This window comes from Porites lutea, chromosome 7 (assembly GCF_958299795.1).
Source record: "Porites lutea chromosome 7, jaPorLute2.1, whole genome shotgun sequence".
In the NCBI taxonomy this organism is placed as follows: Eukaryota; Metazoa; Cnidaria; class Anthozoa; order Scleractinia; family Poritidae; genus Porites; species Porites lutea.
The window spans coordinates 16,293,253-16,313,302 of record NC_133207.1 but is presented as its reverse complement, the minus strand read 5'-3'; the positions used below and the strand labels follow the sequence as shown (position 1 = coordinate 16,313,302).

Below are 20,050 nucleotides of genomic sequence, written 5' to 3'. Positions count from 1 at the left end.
TGAATATGCCTATATCTACCGTTTAAATACTAAGATACGTTTAACAATGCTATGTTTAAGTGTTTTTGAACTATATTCTAGTTGGGTGCCCCTGTTCAAGTTCAAGTTCATTTATTCACACTTATTCAATTACAATACGACAACAATAAGAAAAAAAAAAGAAGTAAAAACAGAGCTAACTATAAAATGAATTAAACATAACAGTTAAAAGAAAAAAGTGTGTAGCAGCCAAAGGAGCCAAGCTTTCGAGTTGGCTACTACCAAAAAGCGGTTACAAGTGGGTGGAGGTTATATAGTACTTATAAAAGCTAGTTATGGAGTTCTGGCTAAATTAATCATATTAAAAAAGGAAGGGTATATATGAGTAATGATAACAGTTAAACTCGTGCTCTGGGTTAAATTCTGTGCAGTTAAACTCTTAAATTCTGTACGGTTAAACTCTCCACGCGTTTAACTCTACACCCGCCATCTTCGCGTTCCAGGCCTCATTCAATGTATAACAATATTTTCATTCTAAAGTAAAGTGACTATAGTCTTTACGAAAATCGCGAGTAAAAATGAGATTTACAAGTTAAGCAGGGTACGCCACAAAGAACGCTCTAGCGACAAAATAATGGAGTCGTATGTCCAAAATCCTAGCTTGCGTAAAAGCCCTAATCAGCACTGAGAAGCTCGCTGGCTACTAGCTTTTATGGTTGTACCAAAGTGCCGTATTTATTCGATTAAGCACCCTGGGCGCTTATGAATTTTTGGACCTTGACAGTGGGCGCTTATTCGAGGTTGGGCGCTTATTGAAATTTCACGATTTTCAGCGTTAGTAATTTTATTCTTCAACAAAACGTGAAGATGTTCCCGATGTTCCAAATCAGAATTTTAACTGTTCATTGAAAGTTGCTTTAAAATACTAAGAAAACTCGGTCTTCAAGGAAGTATGTTAGAAGAACTTAGTCCATGCTAATCCGGCTCATTGTCAGTAAGTTCAAACTTTTTGCTTTTTGTGGGCGCTTATTCGAGGCTGGGCACTTACTAACTTTTCCTACCTATAGGGTGAGCGGTTATTCGAGGATGGACGTGCTTAATCAAATCCGGCACTTGAGAATCAAGTTAACGGCTCGAAATTTTTGTCCATTACAGTAGGCTGCAATTATCTTTGATCTTCCTTAAACGATCCCTGATTTAGGAAATATGGGCAATGCTCTCCTACTAGACGACATGTGCGGTGCAACAGTGTGTTTGGTTGCTGACTGAGATTCAGCTTGTTATTCGTTTTCTGATCAAATCTCAAATAAACTACTTTTTGTAACAGTTTAATGCTGCGCACTGCGCCGGCGCGGTATTACTAATATGCGAAACCAAAACGAAGAACTTTGGCAGAATTTTGGGTTGGAAACGAATAATGGTAAGCACCACTCAATGGCAAACCAGCGGAATACTTAATACATCTTTGCATTCCATTTCTTTATTTGTTCAATCTGGCACAATATTATATCAACAGCAATCAGTTTGACGGAACCAAGTTACTAAAGTTACGTGTGATCTACACCGCAGTTTTATAAACTACCACAAACACGAGTTTACTTGCTGGAAGTGTCGGGCGTACATTTTTGTCTCTGAAAATTTTGTTAATTACTGTAACCAAGATAGTTGTGACTGATTGTTAGACCATTGGTTCAAGGTAGAATTCGATTCCTTCTTACTCTACCAATAAGCAAACTTGAAACTGATGAGCAATGCGGGTAAACTCCCAAACCAAACGCACACCAGTATTAACCATGAACGGTTTATGATCTCTTGGTATAAAAGAAGAGTTGGGTTGGGCCCAGTTTATACCGGGGAGGAAACTGACTTGCAATTTTTTCCAAATTAGCTTTGCCTATCAGTGTTTAAATTCAGAAGTTATATGAGAATACAGAGGCAACAACGCAACCCACCAGGTCCCGATTGTTCCGTGGATAGCGCTATCCACCGGATAAATCACTGTCCAGTGGATAACCAATTGCGCTATCCAGTGGATAGATATTTATCCGATGGATAGCGTTATCTCATATCCACCTTTTGAACAACTGATGGGACCAGGGCAAGACTTAAAAATGTATTCATGTTATTTCCCAATTACATCTCGCATAAACAAATGGATCAAGGCCGCTATTCATATAGCGCACACTGTTGTAACAACTACCGATATAGGAAGTGATGTAGAAAGACCTCTAAATGACTCGGTTTGAGCTTTTTCGAAAAAGGCAAAGCGCCTCCTAACACGCAAACTGCAGACAGGAATGTTAAATCGTACGCATGGCCAATGCTTCTGGGCTACTTTTTTCGAATGAAAATCGACTAGTACCGCTGTGTAACCCGAGGAGTCTTAAAAATGTTTGTCTCATTTCACGATCACGGCGCGCATACACGAGTGGGTTGACGGCGCTGTTCATGTAATGCACACTCTTCACTATGACGATGATTCTGTAGAGGGAGTGTGGGGAAGAAGAAAGGCAATGGACGCAAAAAGCAGCTGTGACTGACACAGCGAAGAATGGCAGCCATGCAGCGATGAATAAGACTGTTATAAGCGCAACGGTGATGGCGACTTTTTTCTCCCCTTGATAATATCGCTTCAAACTTCCATCGCTTTGCTTTATCGTAGTATGAGATGGGTTACGTTGTTGGAGAGATCGCGCAACTGAAAACACTCCAATGTACATGCGCGCGATGATGGCGGTGGGTACGACTAAGCCGCACATAAGCAAAACCAGAGAGTAGCATTGACTACTCCAGCTGTTTTCCAGAAGAGTAAAGTTAGATAACAGTGCGAGAAAGCAGGCGGCAGACCAGGCTGTCGTTATTAATACCCGCTGAAAGAGAGACGGCAAGCGTTTGTAATAAAACGGCCGCGAAACTGCGATGTAACGTTCCATGCTTATTGCCGTCAGGTGAAAAATAGATGCGAGAGCAGCAAAGACGTCAAAACTTTTGAAAACGGCGTTGAAAGCGATAGAAACGTTCCACGGCTCCGATGTGATCCCATAAATGCACATAGGTAGAGATATGCTGCCAACCAGAAAATCCGAGACGGCTAAACTAACCAGAAATGCGTTTGTCCGAGTTTTCAGCCTTCTGTTAATCTTGTAGGAGGCAATGACTAGAGAATTGCCAAATAATATGGCAACGATAAGAATGATTGAAGGAGCAGCAATCACATGGAAAGAAGTCATCCCGGCCTGCTTTACTTGACTTGTGTTCTTGCTAACGGTGTCGGTTGAGGCCGAAGTCATTTGCATTGCCTTGATGTGCAGATAACACTCATTCAACACCTCTAACAAAGCACAACAGTTAAAGTTAAAATGACAGCTAACAACCTAACTGGATACAGCTCCGTTAACAGTTCTGATGTCGAATCAGAGAAGATAGGGAACTGTACCGAAACTCGGCTGGAAGAAAAAAAAACCGGCCGGCTAATGGAGATGTTTTCAATAGCTTATAAAACAAAGAGGCTGACAGTAAAACACATTCACCTGCTTCAGTAGTGTAGCGTAAATACATTTTCTGCCATTTATATTTGTTTTACGTCCGATTTCTGGTTTGACGACACAACCGCAGGATATGAATCTTTTTAACTGATGTCGTAAAGAATACACAATTGCCATTCGAATATGACCCAAGTTTAGCATCTAGACACACCTTCATTTGAAAGTCGGAAATTGGAAGTAGATCTCTTTATTTTCTGTTTAATGAATACATTGTGGCATCAAGATGGCGTTTAATTCTAGGTCGGACTTTTGTTGTGTGTATTGTTTCACGCTAAAGAGGTGAATATATTATATTTTTAATTTCGGTTGGATTAAACGTTACACTTCTTTAAGACAGTTATGCTATTATAAAAAAATATTGATTCAGAAAGGGCTGTAAGAACCAATATATTGATTCTATTGATCAATTTATTTAGTCCACAAAATAAGAACATTTCAGAATCGGTGTTGAAAGGAATCGACAAGCTATTGTACATGTAGGAGATGATAACTGCATTTTTTAATTCAAACTATTATTATTAAGCCTTTTTCCAGTTTTTTTAGTCTATTAATTTACAGAGCGCATTATGTCATGGTAATTGAAATGTCACCAAGAGATCTGAAACGACGGATATCAACTACCCTGCACAGGAATGACGTAATCGTTTCGTCAAAGAAAAGATGGCTGCCATTTACTGTGTGTTTATCGCAGAGAAGGAGTTTTCAGCACAAAAAGCTAAAAAAACTTCCCTTTGGCAGAACTGAATTACGCCATGATTGACAAACTCTACCGTTTTATCAGACACTTGTTTACTTAGTGTTGTAGCAAAAACAACATGCTTAAAAAAAAATTATAAACTGCATAAAACATGCTCTGTTGAGTGGAGCCTGCATGTAGAGTAGATGTCTCAGCTGAGTTGAAACTTGTTAATTTGACCGGAGCGGTTAATAATTCGTACTGTTTCATGTGCAAATAGGCCTTGCTTACGAAAAACGGAATCGTCACCACTCCTTTTAAAGTTTCAGTAATTTCACGGCTTTTAGCTAAACACCGGACCATTTCTACACTTTTGTTAGTCGGATCTTAAATATTGAACTTTTATAAAAACTGTTAAAAACCTCTTATACAGCCAACAATATTAAAATACAATTTTGGTCAATTCTCAGCTGGGCTGTTCCAGTTCATTTCGGTAAGTAGGGACTAACGAAAGAAAAACGAGCGAAAGAAAGAGACGGACGAGGACTCTTTTTTGCGCTTTTCAACTTGCTAAAATTCTCTCCCCTTATCCCAACTAACTGAGAGCCTAAAAAGGCTAATTTTGAGCTATCGTTAAATCCCATCCAGAATTCATTGTAGAGTAAATAACATTCAGACTGATGGGAAACTCGGTCCACAGGCAACAATAAAGATAGTTTGGCTGCCAGCAGAATAGTTCAAGAAAACACGTAGTTCCTTAGACTAATGGGAAGCACAACTTGGCCGCGAAAGTAATCTTCTATAAACAGGTCAATAGTTTTCATAACATGAAACTTGAAATGAACAATGTCGTGTTCCTTATAATAAGCCACTTCAGGACCCCCGGTACCTTCTGGGTAGGACCTCGTGAAGGGGTACACATCAAGGACCTCTAACCCAGTACGGCACATTAGGGACGACGCGTAGGAGTTGTAGAGATTCACCCGCTGAAAGAGAACAACCTGTTAGTGATTTCAATGAATCTTCGTCGATCGTCAAGTGTTTGCTCGCGCGCATGATTGTCGCGTGTCAGAAAGAGTTAACATGCAACAAACGTATACAATACCATTAAAATAAACATAATTTATATGCAATGAAAACTACTAGACGTCGACTTACATGTAGATGCCTTTTCGTTTGTTAGTAATATGGTGTGGGGAACCGGGAGGGTAAGAATAAACCAGTTTGTTTGGTTTAGTTTATAGATATTTGTAAAGGAAGAAAATTACAAATATACAGCAGCACAGCCCGCTGACAGGAGATGAAAACAGGAGAGGAGCCCCAACTGACTTTCAACCCCTACAATGTTTAAAACTTTGAGACGAACGTACTAAAATCGGACGAAAAAACGTATATAAAGGAAAAAAAGGGCGTGCGCAGAAAGAGTGTGATTCAGGTGTAACTATGGCGACCGATAGAAACTTAGCCTGGTCTTATGGTAAGTATGTAGAACGCTTTTAAACTGTTGAGCACAAGTAGCATGCTTAATAGAATGAGGGGGATTATTCCAAACCGTAACGGTCCTGGGTAAGTACGAGAGCTAGCGGTCAGGGCGTGACTTGCACTCCAGCTCCCGGATTACAAATCCAGCCGTTATGCTGCCTTCTTTTGCGCATCGGTTGTGTCAGAATCACATCAATATTTTTCCAGATACATTTAAAATCACTCTACTCTACTCACTGACTCTGATTACAATAATAATTTCCGCAGAAAAAAATTACTTAATGTGGTAGTCGTTATAGATGTTGTACTTGACTTTAAGGTATTTTTACTCACCGGCAATGTTAAAAATCTTCGGCGATCGCTCTTCAGCTGACCGCCAGTGTCCTTTTCCTTGCTTAAAGAAGTGCTGGTTTTCCATATTACTCGTGATTTGTGCCTCAGTTCACCAGTCGTGCTGTCCCTTTCGTTCAGTAAATCAACAACTTTGTCCAAGAGGTTTTGGTAATCCTTTAGACTAATGCTCTCCATGTAATGTAATCCTAGATTTAAAATCAATATGCTATTCTCGTTCATCTCCGGCCTCTCCAGTACTTTTCTTAGATCGTCAAGGATTAATTTGTCATCGTAGTCTTTGTTGTCCCAGGGTGGAACCTGGCTGGTGTAAGGATAAACCCACATTTTACTTATGTTGCAAGATTTGAAGATCTTTGTGCACAGCGGTCCACCCTCTATTGACAGGTGCAGTCTCTCAGCCTGTGAATCCCCGTATATCCACAAGGTGTCCAGCTTGCGAGGGGTAACTGATTTCTTGGCCGATGGACGATTTGATGGTTCTTTTAAAAAAATAAAACAACAGTCCATATAAACATTAATAAAGGCTAAGCTTGAAATAAAGAAGGTAGCTGGTATTTGAAAATTTGGTTAGGTGACCCTTTTCTTTATTGCAAGGTCTAAAAGAACGACGGGATGTGTTCATTCTTATAGATGTTTGGGTGCGGAGCCTTATTTCAAAATCAGCAGATCTACGAATTAAATTGGTAAAAGTGAGACAATGGTTAAATTAGCATTAAAAACTTTTATATACGAGACCGACAGTTAAAAAGAAATTTACCTGTAAGATAAGGTTTCCAGTTTTTTCCAAGCCAACGACCAAAGCCGTCCCACATGAATTTGCATTTAATACCACAGGTCAAGTCAAATTTGGAAGCGACACATGAACTGTCAGGCAATCGATTTATTAGAAATGCTCCTGGTGAGGTAAGAGGAAGCCACAGGTTTACCAGCCTTGTAGTGTTCGTGCTGGAAACTGTGCTTTTATGTGTTTGAAATACTATAAAATATGACTCTGAGTAAAATAAGTTTCTGTCTACCGTTATCGTGATCGTTAAATCAACAAAATAAAGACGTGACAAAGTTAGGCACGTTACTGATTCATATGTGTGACGATGATGATAAAAAATATGATGATTATGATGATGATGATGGTGATGGTGGTAGGAGTGGTGGGAGGGAGCTTAAGCAAAGATATCGGCGACGTCAACATGCGTGGCAAAAAAGTAAAGGTTTAGATTGGCAAAACAACAACTCTGCACGTGCATCACGCTTTTTTGTGCATTTCTTTGCGGTAACTGCATGACTACGACGTGAAAATACCTAACTTCACGTTTTGTCGAGGACGTGAACACCAGACGACGACTTTCTTTTTATTTTCCTGAACTTTGATACAGTCTTCTAGAATTCAACTCCAGAGAAAATTGCCAACATTTGATGAATTAAACGAGATGGAATAAGTGCGATAAAGTTTGAAGCAGCGCGGCTTTACTTTTTGAGTGACGTTTTCGTAGCCATCGCCGTCGTTGTTGCTTAAGCTCCCTAATGTTGATGATGATGGTGGTGGTGGTGGTGGTGATGCTGCTACTGCTGCTGATGATGATGGTGGTGGTGACCGGGTGATGATGATGATGATGATGATCTTGACGATAGTGATGAAAGCTGACGATCAAGATGATGATGCTTAAAGGAGCTGTTTCACGAAATTCAGCCAAATTAGGAATTTATAAAATGCCCACTACATAAAGAGAAACATAAAAATAACCGCTTAAAACTTTAAAGGAAGGTTAAAATAACATAACAGAAACAACAGATGCCACGGATGGGCAAAACTGGAGAAGATTGAAACGGATTGAAATTAGGGTTTTTGAAAACTGATCAGCCTTACAGTTTTTCAAAGTTGATCCCTGCTGTTTTCAACTTAAAAAATAATGCTCAGGAGACATATTTGTTTGTCACGGATCTCTGATTTCGTCATTTGCGTGTAATTTCTTTGCTTACGTTAAGTTTCATAGCGATTGAGAGCGAGTAAGGGAAAGTTCATTTAATATGACAAGGGGGGGGGATGAAGATATTGAGGGGGGCTCCGAAAATTTTTAGACACCCGAAGGGGGGGCTCTGAAAAAATTGTTGCGCTAGGAAGGGGGGCTCCGAAAATTTGTATACTTCAAAACCAACACATGACATCATCATACAGATCGGATGGTTTTCAACTAAACAATTTAATGACCTGTGCAACTCAGCTATATCACGTGGTTTACAGATATAACAAATGTAGTCTCAGTAATTATTACACTCTTGTTCATCCCAAAAATGCTTTAGAAAATTGTATCACAACTGTATCTCAAGTTTGTCATAGTATAAACCACTGAAGACAATAACGGTAAATATATTTAATACAGTCTAGCGATCTTTTTTCAGGGGAGCAAAGGAATTGAAGGAGGAGGGGGGGGGGGCTCTGAAATTTTTTCGACTACCAAGGAGGGGGCTCCTAAAAAATTGAACCGCTAGCGAGGGGGGCTGCTAAAATTTCAAGCTTCGAGTTTCAATATCTTCATCCCCCCCCTTGTCATTTTAAATGAACTTTCCCTAATTGGCAAAATTAAACAAAATGAACTGGACTGCTGTGACACAGCCCCTTTAACATCCACTAAAACGTGCCACAGTTCCATTATTTTCATCTGTCAAATTGGCAATAAGAAGTCTCACAATTTGAAACTTCAACTCAATATAACCAAATAAAACCACCCCAAAAAAATCGATATTCGTTTCTATTAGTTCTCTATCTTACCTCCATTCGTAGGCATCGGTATATTGATTATAATCAATTTTCCTTTCTGGAAGGGTTGAAGAAGGTAATCATTTTTTGCGCGATTTTGACCAAGAGTCCCATCTTTTTGCATTTTTCCTTGAGAATTCCCTGTTAAAAACGACATGATCTCCATGATTCAAAAATACGTGGATGTACAAAAGTTGTAGTAGACGGGATAAAACATACGACTCAGTGATGCTAAGGTGAGGCAAGTGCTGAACAGATGAGTTGGCTGGATATTGAAGTAAACAAAGATGCGTTGAATTTTTTTTAAGGCCAGAAGCCACAAAAAAAGCTACAGCATGGGTAAATTAGATCACCTTTTCGGAACGGTATTTCTACCACATTAAGGGCAAAATGGAATTCAGGTTTTGCAAAACAATTCGACTGTTTTAAGCGCAGTTAATTGGCAAATGCCATGTAACTCAATGCTTTAATTCACTTCATGTACTGATTCGCTCACCCCATTTAGTTACTTTGTTACGATATATGATGTTTGTCAACATTAGTGTAGCTATGCATACTATAAATAATCTTTCTCTATAACAAATTATTTTTAGGTTTTTTCTTATCCCTAACCTCCCGTCTCGACTACTCAACTACTCACCTACAATAAACCAATTTTTCGGTGGATCCCGGTATCCATCACACAAGCTATAATCCAGGGTGATATCCAATTTATAGACACCTGGGTCCATAATCAAAAACAAAAATTCGTATGTACCATTGCCGTGATCAAACACGGTGGGTGACACAGTGGCGGGTCCGCGTAATAAAACACGCCACGAGTCACCGCCAATAAGCTTCAGTTCGCCATTTTGAGTTTTAGTCTGAATAGTAAAACGGCTAAATTGACCGGCGGGTCTGATATCAAATAATGAAATAAAGCTCTGGCTAGCGTCTGTTTGTAGCAAACGATTCGGTGATTCTCCATTCCATGAAATGTTATAATTGCAGGGTTTTAAAAACGAATTCAAGTCAATTCTCGCACGTTGCATGCGACACCAATTTTGCTGGAAGGCGACAATATCCTGAGAAATTCTCATCTGATGCCCATGTTTTTGCGAGTTTGCGTCGTTGTTGACATATTGATAATAAACTAAATGAGCTGCCACAGTTGAAAACCATAGCTTTAAAAACAACTTCCACTTTTGGAGCAAGATTTGAATCATTTGCGGATCTCTCTGATTAGGTTCGCTATTATGGGTCAATCGATAGCATGAAAAAGAAATATTAATAAAGAGTCCATCACCATAGCAACCCCACCCATTTACTCGGCATGTTATTTTGTGACGAGGGTGCCATATTTTTTCTAATTTTCGCGTTCTTTGTTGTCGTCAAACCTCTTTTTAAACATTTTTTTTTTCGCTCACCATTCTAATTTTTAACAATTATTCCTCTGAGTCAATAGACCAAGAGAGCGAGAGGGATAATTTTTTTAGTAAAACAAAATATCGAGACAAAACAATTTTAGCTAGCAAAAGGCGATTGAGCCGCCATTGTTTTGGTTTTCAAAGCCGGCGCTTTTCGCTACTAGTGGGCTATAACATACAGCCTAGCAGTAGCTCAACCAGTCAGAACGCAGGATTGACAATAGACCACTAGTTGGATTTTACTAAAACCTGCTAGTCATGAGAAACATAGACTGAGCTCAAGATTGTTACATACGTCAAAGAAAAGAGACGGTAGTGGCAAGAACGTTTTGTAACGACAACGTACTCAGGTTATTGCTGTATTATAATCATTTCTTTACACCACAACTGACAAGTGAATGAATGGTTCTGGTACGTTTTCGCCACTGTTATCAGTGACATATTAGGAGGTTTCCACAAGTATCCCTTAAACAATTTAAGCCGAGTTCTCTCAGTTATAAGCTTGTTATTCCACTGGATCTCAGATCTCAGTTTCAAAAAAAACACTTCATTTCTCCGCTGCCGGTTAAAAAAGGACAAGTCACAGCTATCAGGGAGTACTAATAATAATTTTTATACTGGTGATTTTTGCGGGCATAGCGGTAAATCTTGAAAAAGTTGGCCCAACGTTTTCAATTTTCAATCCATGTCCATCCTTGCCATCTTTTGTGACAGACGACAGGAAACAGTTTCAATGCCTAAAGATAGCCTTAAATAACCAAATTGGACCGTTATTTTTGAAATTCAATTTCAATTAAAGCGAAGGCAAGTTTTAGTTTTTTAAAAGACAGCAAATAGCGTGACATAGTGTTATCCATGTGATGGTGACTCACAATGGGAAATTGAACTGAACGGATGATTGTTGGCTTCACACTAGAGCTTCAAGTATAATGTAAGTGTACTTGGAACCTACTTTGAGTGTGAAGGGGTAAAATGTACCTAATTCAACTTTACTTGGTGACCATGGAAACGTTCGTATTTTAAAGAGGTCGTAGTTCGCCGCCAAGTATGGTCTACACCACAGATGAAAACAACTACTATCGGCCACGGAATTGTTGTCAAATGGAGTATGGTTCTTCAAAAAAAAATAATATGGACCCCTCCTCCCACTCTACAAACATCATTGTCTTTGTTGTGTTTCCTCCAGATGACCCAGCATTGTTTGAGGGGGGAGGGAAGGCTTGCCTTTCTTTAATGAAGCATGGAGAGCGCCGTCAAAACGCGAACAATATCATTGAGGACAAAGTGTTTAAGCTTACATGAACACAAAATCTTTCAGCCTCGACAGAACCTCACCAGCGTTCTGCAACATTAACTGAAACTTACATTCATTGAACAAGGTGTGCTTTTATTTACACTTTACAAATGAAAATGGACAAATTAAGAAAAGTGGTAATTTTCAAGGTTTATAGGAGAAGGCACTTTTTCCGTAAAATAATCTTCTAAAAATAGGTGAACCGGTTTCATAACATAGTATTTAAAATGTACTGTGTCGTGCTCCTTATAATGTGCTACGTCAGGACCCCCGGTACCCCCTGGGAAGGATCTCGTAAGTGGATACACATCAAGGACCACTAGACCAGCCTGGCACATAAGGGACGTTGCGAAAGCATTATATAGACGCACTCGCTGAAAAGAAACAGATATGACTGCATCAGACATGAGAGGTTGTTCCTCTCGGGTATTAAAAGTTTATGGCTTGTTTTCTGGTCATTCAATCCAATTAGAAGTAGCAAAGAGGCTAGCAGAAAAAACAAAGGACCTTCTTTTACAGCGTTTTACGGAGTCAAACTAAAGAGACAATGTTTTATGAACCAATATAGTATAATCCCAGGGCCGTAGTTAGTTTTTTTTGTAACGGGGGGGGGGGGGCATTATCGCGAGTGCCGAAGGTACGAGCCTTGTAGGGGGGTCTGGGAGTATCCTCTCCCAGAAAAGTTTCAAATTTGGAGGCTCCGAAACGCTTTTTGAGCACTTGTCATGAGATATGTCTCCGAAAAATCGACTTCGAATATGAAAACGGAAAACAATTGCAAGTCACTACAATCAAAATAACTGAGTCTAAAGAAAGCAAATCCATCCACAGACTTGATTTGTCTGGCTCAACAGGTCCAGGGGGGCAGCTGCCGCTAGCTACGGCTCTGAGAATCCCCACTTCTGGACACTACCACGGTCGAAATGATCCTACCGATAATTCGAACCAAAATTGATTTCCCTTCACCAGTAAAGTTTGGGAACCTACGGATAAGTCAAACTAGTTTCCATTTTCCCAAGACGTTTCACTGTATTAAGCCAGCCAATGAGAGGTATTCACAGCAGTAAGGATGAAATATCGTACGAAGCTAACAGTAAACCCAAATCCGCCAACGTAGTATACCCAATGCCACAATGCAAATGAAATCCTAAGACCTTGGGGTAACTCTTTGTCAAGCTTCACCACCTGCCCCAGTATATACCCCAGGGATTGCGAGGTTACTTACCGGTAAATTAAGAAATCTTTGCCAGTCAGCCTTCAGCCGGCTTCCTACGTCTTTCTCTTTGTTCATCGATGTGGTAGTCTTCCAAATCAAGCGAGTCTTGTACTTCATCTCTCCAGTCTCTGCGTTTCTCTCGTTCAGAAGATTTAAAACTCCATTTAGAAGGATCTTATAATTGGTGAAGCTTGTACTCTCGATGTAGTGAAGTCCTAAATTTAAGATCATGGCGCTCTTTTTACTATTCATTTCTGGCCGTTCCAGGACTCCTCGTATATGATCAAGGATTTGTTGGGGTTCAAAGTCTTTGTTATCCCAGGCCACTGGCTGAACACTTGGCCATGGGTAGACCCACATTTTGCTCAAATTACAAGACTTGAAGACCTTTGTGCATAGCAATGAATCTTTTATCGACACATGCATTCTTTCAGCGTTCGAGTCGCCAAAAATCCACAAGGTTTCTAGCTTGGAAACATTCATAAGTGTACCTCTGGTCATTGAAGTTTGCAGCTCTGCAAAGAAGTTGTAGGTCCATCTTATTGAAGTGAATCAAATACTAACCTAACGAAGGTAATAATAATAATAATGATAATAATAATGATGATGATGATGATGATGATGATGATGATGATGATGATAATGCCTGAAGACATGACATTGTTGTTGTTGAGAAAGAGAGTAACAAGGCAATTATTGCGGATATTGCTTCACCATGGGATCACAGAGTTTACGAAAAGCAGAGTGAAAAGGTTGAGAAATACCAAGATCTGAAGAAGGAGATTAGAAAATTATGGGGTATTAGACGTGTGAAGGTGGTACTGGTAGTGGTTGGTGCACTCGGTGCAGTAAGCAAAAGATTGGATACATGGCTTGACAAGCTGGGGATTACCATTAATACGGGTTTGCAGCAGAAAACGGCTTTGTTGGGAATTGAGAAAAGATTTTAAGGGAGGTACTGAAAAGTTGAAGGGAGGAGAACTAACCCAAGGGACCTTTGGCCATTAGCCATGGCTCGCTCTCTTGGTGTAACGTCGGTACAACATCCACCCGTGCTAAAGCATTTCGATAATAATAATAACACATGAATACATACTTATTACGATTATTAATCCTCAGCGGTTTTTCAGGGATAATGAAAAAAAAAGATAGCACTTTTGAACAAACCATACAACTATAATTAAGCTTACGTCTGAGAAAAGATTTCCAATTCCTTCCCAACCAACGACCGAAGCCATCCCACATGAAGTTGCACTTGATTTTGCAGGACAAGTCAAAACTGGATAAAGGATCTGAACTTTCCAATAGCCTGTTCATTAAATACGTTCCTATGGAAATGGATAGAACACGCTGTCAACAGTTTGAAATCAATACTACATGTATTACTTGTTTCTACTACTACATGAGAAATTTCTCCAATTTGATTAGCTTAGAGCTGTGGTATTTCAGCTCAAATTGAAATACCTACATGTGAAAATTACAAACCTTTTGCGGGTAGTATTATAAACAAATAATAGCATGATTTGTACGTGATATTTGGCATAAATACCACGAGTGAAATTTCAAAATTGTCTCAAATTTAACTCGCCTAAAGGCTCGTGAAATTACCTACCGTATAACAATTTCAAAATATCACTCGTGGTATTTATGCCAAATATCACTACAAGTCATGCTATCACCTATACTAATGACTAAAAAAAGGGTAAGCGTGAAACACCAGTGATATATACGAGTTATTAGGGAGCTTAAGTAACGACGACAGTAACGGCAGCAAAAAACGTCACCCAGGAAGAGAATTCGCGCTGTTACAAACTTCATCGCTCTTATTCCAACTCCTTTAATTTGCCAAATCTTGGCGATTTTTCAGGAGTTGAATTCTAAAGTACTGTATCTAAGTTCACAAAAACAAAGACAAAATCGTTGTCTTGTGTTCACGTCCTCCAAAACACGTGAAATTAGGAAGTTTCACGGCGTATATCGTGCAGTGACGGAAAGAAATATACACAAGAGCGTGATGCACGTGCAAAGTTGTTGTTCAGTGCCAATCTCAACCTTCTCAACCTATTGCTTATTTTTTTGCCGTTCTCGTTGACGTCATCGTCGTCGTTGCGGCTTAAGCACCGGCCTGTTATTTATGATTGAGATGCGAGTGAGTTATGGTGTTCGTTAAGATTCCAGTTAGCTGTAAGTTATTTCTTGGAAAACTACCCTAGGTTAAGGAGGTGTATGAGTGCGCTATGAAAGTGCTACGAGTAAGGAAAAAACTGAAAGGAGTTAGATAATGTAAGAGTGAGCTAAGAGCAGGTCTCGGGTGAACTGCAAATAAGGCCAGGCAGCTGCAAAGTAACAGCGTGCTACGAGTAAGGTACGCGTCAACTACGAATGAGACATGAGACAGCTACGACGAGTTACAATTTAAGAATTCATGAGGAAGACTCCAACGCGAGAATTACGATTTCAGTTATAACTGAGACAAACAAGCAAATTATAAACGAGGGAGGAAAAGCGAGTTGAGTACGAGAACTAGCATTCTTGAAATGCGTTCGGTAGGAGTGATGTTCGATTCTAGGACGCGGGTGAAGTTCGATTAAAGCAGTAAATGAAAGGGAGGTTTGATTCTTTTGCAGATCACATTACACACTGGTCAGGGGCACAAGCCATTGTTAATATTATCTACGGTCAACTCTTTCTAATAAGGACACCTTTAGGACCGTCACTAAAGAGATGTTCGTCTTACCGAGAGTCAACTTATCTTATAGAGGTGTCCGTTAAGAGGTAGCTGACTGAGTGGTAACTTAAAGTCAAATATCAAAAAGGAGTATCACCTTCATTTGTAGGCATCGGTATATTGATCATAATCAGTTTCCCTTTCTGGAATGGTTGAAGGAGGTAGTCATCCCTAGCACGATTCACGCCAAGAAAGCCATTTCTTTGTAATTTACCATGAGAATTCCCTGGCAGTAAGAAAAACAGGTTTTATGTTCAGGTTACCAATCATAAAAGACAGCATCTCTTGTTTGATTTTCTTCGTGCGCTGGGATACTCAATATCTACTACTAGTTCAATAATCTCTGGATAACACAATTAGATTGTTAAGGCGCAATCCATGATTTTTAGTTCAGTAAACGAAGATTTGTGCAAGGGGTTCTGAAATGGAGGTAATCGAAAGTCTCCTCACATTGAGCTTATAATGCATTGAGCATTTATCACCCTAAAAATGTGGACTTCCCTATGTTCACCTTGAAATTCTATAAGCCATCGATAAGGCTAAACTTCCTTACCGCCAAAAGTCCCGCAAAAGAAGACATAGTGGAAGCAGGGCGTGTGGCCGAGCGGTTAGAGCGCTGGACTTGTAAGTTCAAGTCCCACCCTGACCGCTAGCTAGATTTGTTCTCTGTAATCCCGAGTTCAAATCCTCGGCCACGCTTGTAAAATAATCCGCCTTTGTCTCCTCCCAGATGGGATTCTTGACTATGTTACGATTCATTTTCAATTGTTTGTTTCCTTATCCCTGAGATTCTAATTTGATTTAAGACAACTCTTTTAAAAAACACGATTTTACCAGGCCATATTCATAATGTGCACAACGTCAGTATACGCTGACCTAAAAGATTGGATCGACACTACTTTGCAACCGTGTGTGGATGTTTTAAAAGTTCTCAGCATTTAAGCAGTTAACATATTGTGTGAACTAAAACACTTCGTTACAATCATTACTTACCTACGATAAACCAATCGTCAGGAGGATCTCGGTATCCATCACACAAGCTGTAATCCAGGGTGATATCCAACTTATAGACCCCTGGATCCATAACAAGAAACAAAAACTCGTATGTACCATTGCCGTGATCAAAAACGGTGGGCGACACTGTGGCGGGTCCGCGTAATAGAACACGCCACGAATCGCCCCCAGCAAGCTTTAGTTTGCCATTTCGAGCTTTGGTTTGAATACTGAAACGACTAAATTGACCGGCGGGTCGAACGTCAAAAAATGAAATAAAACTTTGGCTAGCGTCCGTTTGAAGAAGGCGATTCGGCGAGTCTCCATTCCACGAAATGTTATAATTACAAGGCTTTAATAAAGAGTGTAAATCTATCCTTGCTTGACGAATTCGGCACCAATTCTGCTTGAACTCCTCGATATTCTGCAACATTTTCACGGTGTATTTATTTTCTGCCAAGAACGCTTCTCTGCTGAAATGCTCAAAATAAAGGGCAGAGATAGCAACCAAGCAAAGCCATAACTTTAGTGTTTTCCACTTTTTTGTGAAAACTACTTCCATTTGGCTTCTTTTGGACGGTAAATAATCTCAAATAAAAATCACTCTTGACATTGCCAGGAGCAACGCCTCTGATCCAAAAAGAATTTATGCAAAGAGGATTGTTTCAAAACGATAAACTTTGACCTAGTGTATAGTATTTAGATTAAAAGAACTTCTTCACTAACTATATTTTTATGATAATATAATACTTACTTGCCAATAATGACTTTAAATGCGCAATTTTTAAAGTCGGTGAATAACTTTTTCAATCTAGGTTACGCTACAAAAGACGCAATAATGTCCTCTCTGGGACAAAAAAGAGTTATTTCTCAGCAACAATTTTATCAAGCACAAAAGATATATTGCGTGAGGTTAAGTCTTTTCAAGCACTGCATTTACTCGCTAGAAATTGAATTTACCTAGGTTGACTTGAAACAACTTACAAGTTTACAAATTTTGAGATCTAAGCTACAAACTAAAGACGCGTACACAACCTGCAAATAACAACGATTCGAGGCGGGTAATGTAAATACAGTTAACTAGATTAGTAAATGTAAAAATTTAGAGGAAATCTAGGCAAAAAAAATAATAAAACAGTAGAGCACAATCGATGAGAATAATTGAGCTTGTTGTTACACAATAAAGGCTAGTTCTAAGAGATGCAATTTTCTTGGACAAAGACTCATGAGTCAAAAACACGTGGCTATCTTGGTCCGCTCATCGATACCGCTGACGAGCCTAAATTGATTTTGTCTCTCTTCAAGAACTTCAAATGAACGTTTTTAAAGTTCTGTAGGGAAGTAGGACTATTTCTATTGTCTTTTCTGTAGTTGCAATATCACTGAACGAACTATAGAGGTTGAACATTTTGGTGTTGGAACAAAAACACTTGAGCATTTACAGTAGTACGTCTTACATACGAACCACTGCAGCCAGAGAATTTTGGGTTTGAGTGACTTGAAGCATTTCACGTTAAGAGCCATACAAATGAAACTGCTTACAGGTGCTCTCCATCAAAACACCCGTTTCCCAATGAGGATGAGTATTAAATTACTACTTTCGTAATTCAGACCGGAATTTGGTGATAATTCTCCAGCATCGTATCCCTCAATGACTTGACAAGGCTTACAAAGTTCAAAATAGGAAGCTTTTAGGTTTGAAGACAAATAACATTCATCGCGACATGAATTCGACGGCAAAATGTGATCGCCGAAGCCCGCCTTGTTCACTTCCACGGATCCTAATAAGTTTCATAAAGCTGCATCGCATTTCTTTATCTCTAAACGCATATACCAATGGATTTACACCACTGTTTGTATAATGCATCCATTTTGCAAAAGTCACCAGCGTGTTTTGAGCATCTCCTTCTGGAAAACAATGCATACAAAATTGCCCAAGCATGGACATGACAAAGAAAGGTAACCAGGCCAACAGAAATAGAATGGTAACAACGCTCACTGTCAAGGCTACCTTGCGCTCCTCGCGTACCCGATTTCGTATCGATTCCTCCGTTCGGGTATTGGGGGTTCTGTCGATAAGGGCTCGAGCTGTTCTGAAGATTCTTACGTACACGGTCAGCATTAAAACTGCCTGTAATAGGAACCCGAATGTAAACACGATGACAGTGCTGACGGCAGTGAAAGCAAACAACTTAGAAAATACGGACAATATCGTCATTCCACCAGCTGTGATCCAGGCTGAGATCACCATGTATTTGTAGAAGCGAAACGACCGCATCCCGTGGTCGAAAGGTCTTGAGATTGCCATGTATCGTTCAAGCGAGATGGCAGTTAAATGAAAAATGGACGCCAAAGCGCTAAACCGGTCAAAGTTTATGAAGAACTCAAAGAAACCGTCCAGATCTTGCTCGTAGTTAACGAACGTAAGATATGTCCATATCGGCACGGAAATACTACCGACGAGTAAGTCCGACACGGCTAGACTCACAATAAAGACATTGGTGCGAGTTTGAAGGCGGGTGTTCTTTCGATATGCAGCGATAACAAGCGAGTTTCCTGTTATGATTAATACCGCAAGCATGGAAGACAGAACAAGGAAAACGTACGCTGATTGTCTGGACGGTACAGGCAATGAAGTTAAGTTCATGTTGGAGGTGCTATCCGCCTTGGAGAAATTATTGACGAATAGTATCATGAAGCTACGTTAAATGTCACTCTGCGGCGCTTGTTCAATTCTCTTTGGCAAAGCTCTCATTTCCGCAGTCTTTCAAGGGGATTTCAAGTACTTTTAATCAAATCTCGGTCAAATAAAAGAAAATCTCATCTCTTGTCATATCTTTTTCTGAAAGAAAATCATTCGCCCATCCCGGTATGTTATCTGTTAGACTTGAAGAGACGCGGGAATGAAAATTTTTCCTCATGCAGTGGTTAGCTTGATGAGTAAACAGCTCATTGATACTCTGTTCCTCAAGGATTCTATTCGTTTTCATTAAATTTCCACACACTTTATGCAAACGTTCGCTGCTTTCTAGTTCTGTTGACGATGCCCAATACCGCGTCTTTCACTTAGGATTTTCTGCTTTGACCTTTTCGAATTTTCAGTCTTCCAAGTGACCTCCTTTATAAGATGTGCAGCACGTGAACTGAATGTAAAACAATAATTTGCCTCAAAAAGAAAATTGTTGAATAGAAAACAGGAAACAAATCTTGACACATTTGCTAAGTACTCATCACGAGGTTTTTGTTATGATTATTATTGCGTTTTTTTATTACCAAAATTTATAATCAAACTAAATTATTATCTCCAGTTGGCGATGCCATCTGCAATCTTTTATGATCTCTTCTTATAAATCTTTTATTCTTTACTTGTCAGGAAAAGCTTTTACTTGCGAAGAGATTCATATTTCTCTCAATAGACTCGAGTCATATTGCTTTCAAATAGACTCGATAATGCCAATCAAATCCGGCTAGTCTTTCAAAACTTTTACTTCATTATATTTAGTTTCGGGCAGTTAATACTTGCGTCTATCATTTGCCTGCCATTAACAGACAATTTTCAATGCTTTTATTACGCGGGATTATCGCAGATGTGATATTACTCGTAGTGGGTTTTATTAACTAT

At 39.5% G+C, this 20,050-nt stretch overlaps 4 protein-coding genes across 4 annotated transcripts; all 4 read right to left on the bottom strand.

Annotated features, from left to right (window-relative positions):
* Positions 1-1,881: 1,881 nt before the first annotated feature.
* Positions 1,882-3,632, bottom strand: LOC140942584 (D(1)-like dopamine receptor). Its single transcript, XM_073391507.1, has one exon. It carries the CDS (start codon positions 3,273-3,275, stop codon positions 2,280-2,282), a length of 996 nt encoding a protein of 331 aa, XP_073247608.1. The 5' UTR covers positions 3,276-3,632; the 3' UTR covers positions 1,882-2,279.
* A 64-nt stretch (positions 3,633-3,696) lies between these two features.
* Positions 3,697-10,113, bottom strand: LOC140942580 (uncharacterized). Its single transcript, XM_073391499.1, has 5 exons — positions 9,432-10,113; positions 8,804-8,932; positions 6,794-6,931; positions 6,016-6,515; positions 3,697-5,186 (listed from the first exon to the last, which is right to left on the bottom strand). Exons 1-5 carry the CDS (start codon positions 9,994-9,996, stop codon positions 4,938-4,940), a joined length of 1,581 nt encoding a protein of 526 aa, XP_073247600.1. The 5' UTR covers positions 9,997-10,113; the 3' UTR covers positions 3,697-4,937.
* A 935-nt stretch (positions 10,114-11,048) lies between these two features.
* LOC140942579 (uncharacterized) lies at positions 11,049-17,072 on the bottom strand. The gene is made up of 5 exons (XM_073391498.1): positions 16,429-17,072; positions 15,533-15,661; positions 13,898-14,035; positions 12,717-13,222; positions 11,049-11,865 (listed from the first exon to the last, which is right to left on the bottom strand). The coding sequence occupies exons 1-5, from the start codon at positions 16,988-16,990 to the stop codon at positions 11,617-11,619; spliced, it is 1,584 nt and encodes a 527-aa protein (XP_073247599.1). The 5' UTR covers positions 16,991-17,072; the 3' UTR covers positions 11,049-11,616.
* A 650-nt stretch (positions 17,073-17,722) lies between these two features.
* On the bottom strand, positions 17,723-19,338 carry LOC140942585 (octopamine receptor beta-1R-like). Its single transcript, XM_073391508.1, has one exon. It carries the CDS (start codon positions 19,121-19,123, stop codon positions 18,143-18,145), a length of 981 nt encoding a protein of 326 aa, XP_073247609.1. The 5' UTR covers positions 19,124-19,338; the 3' UTR covers positions 17,723-18,142.
* Positions 19,339-20,050: the final 712 nt, after the last annotated feature.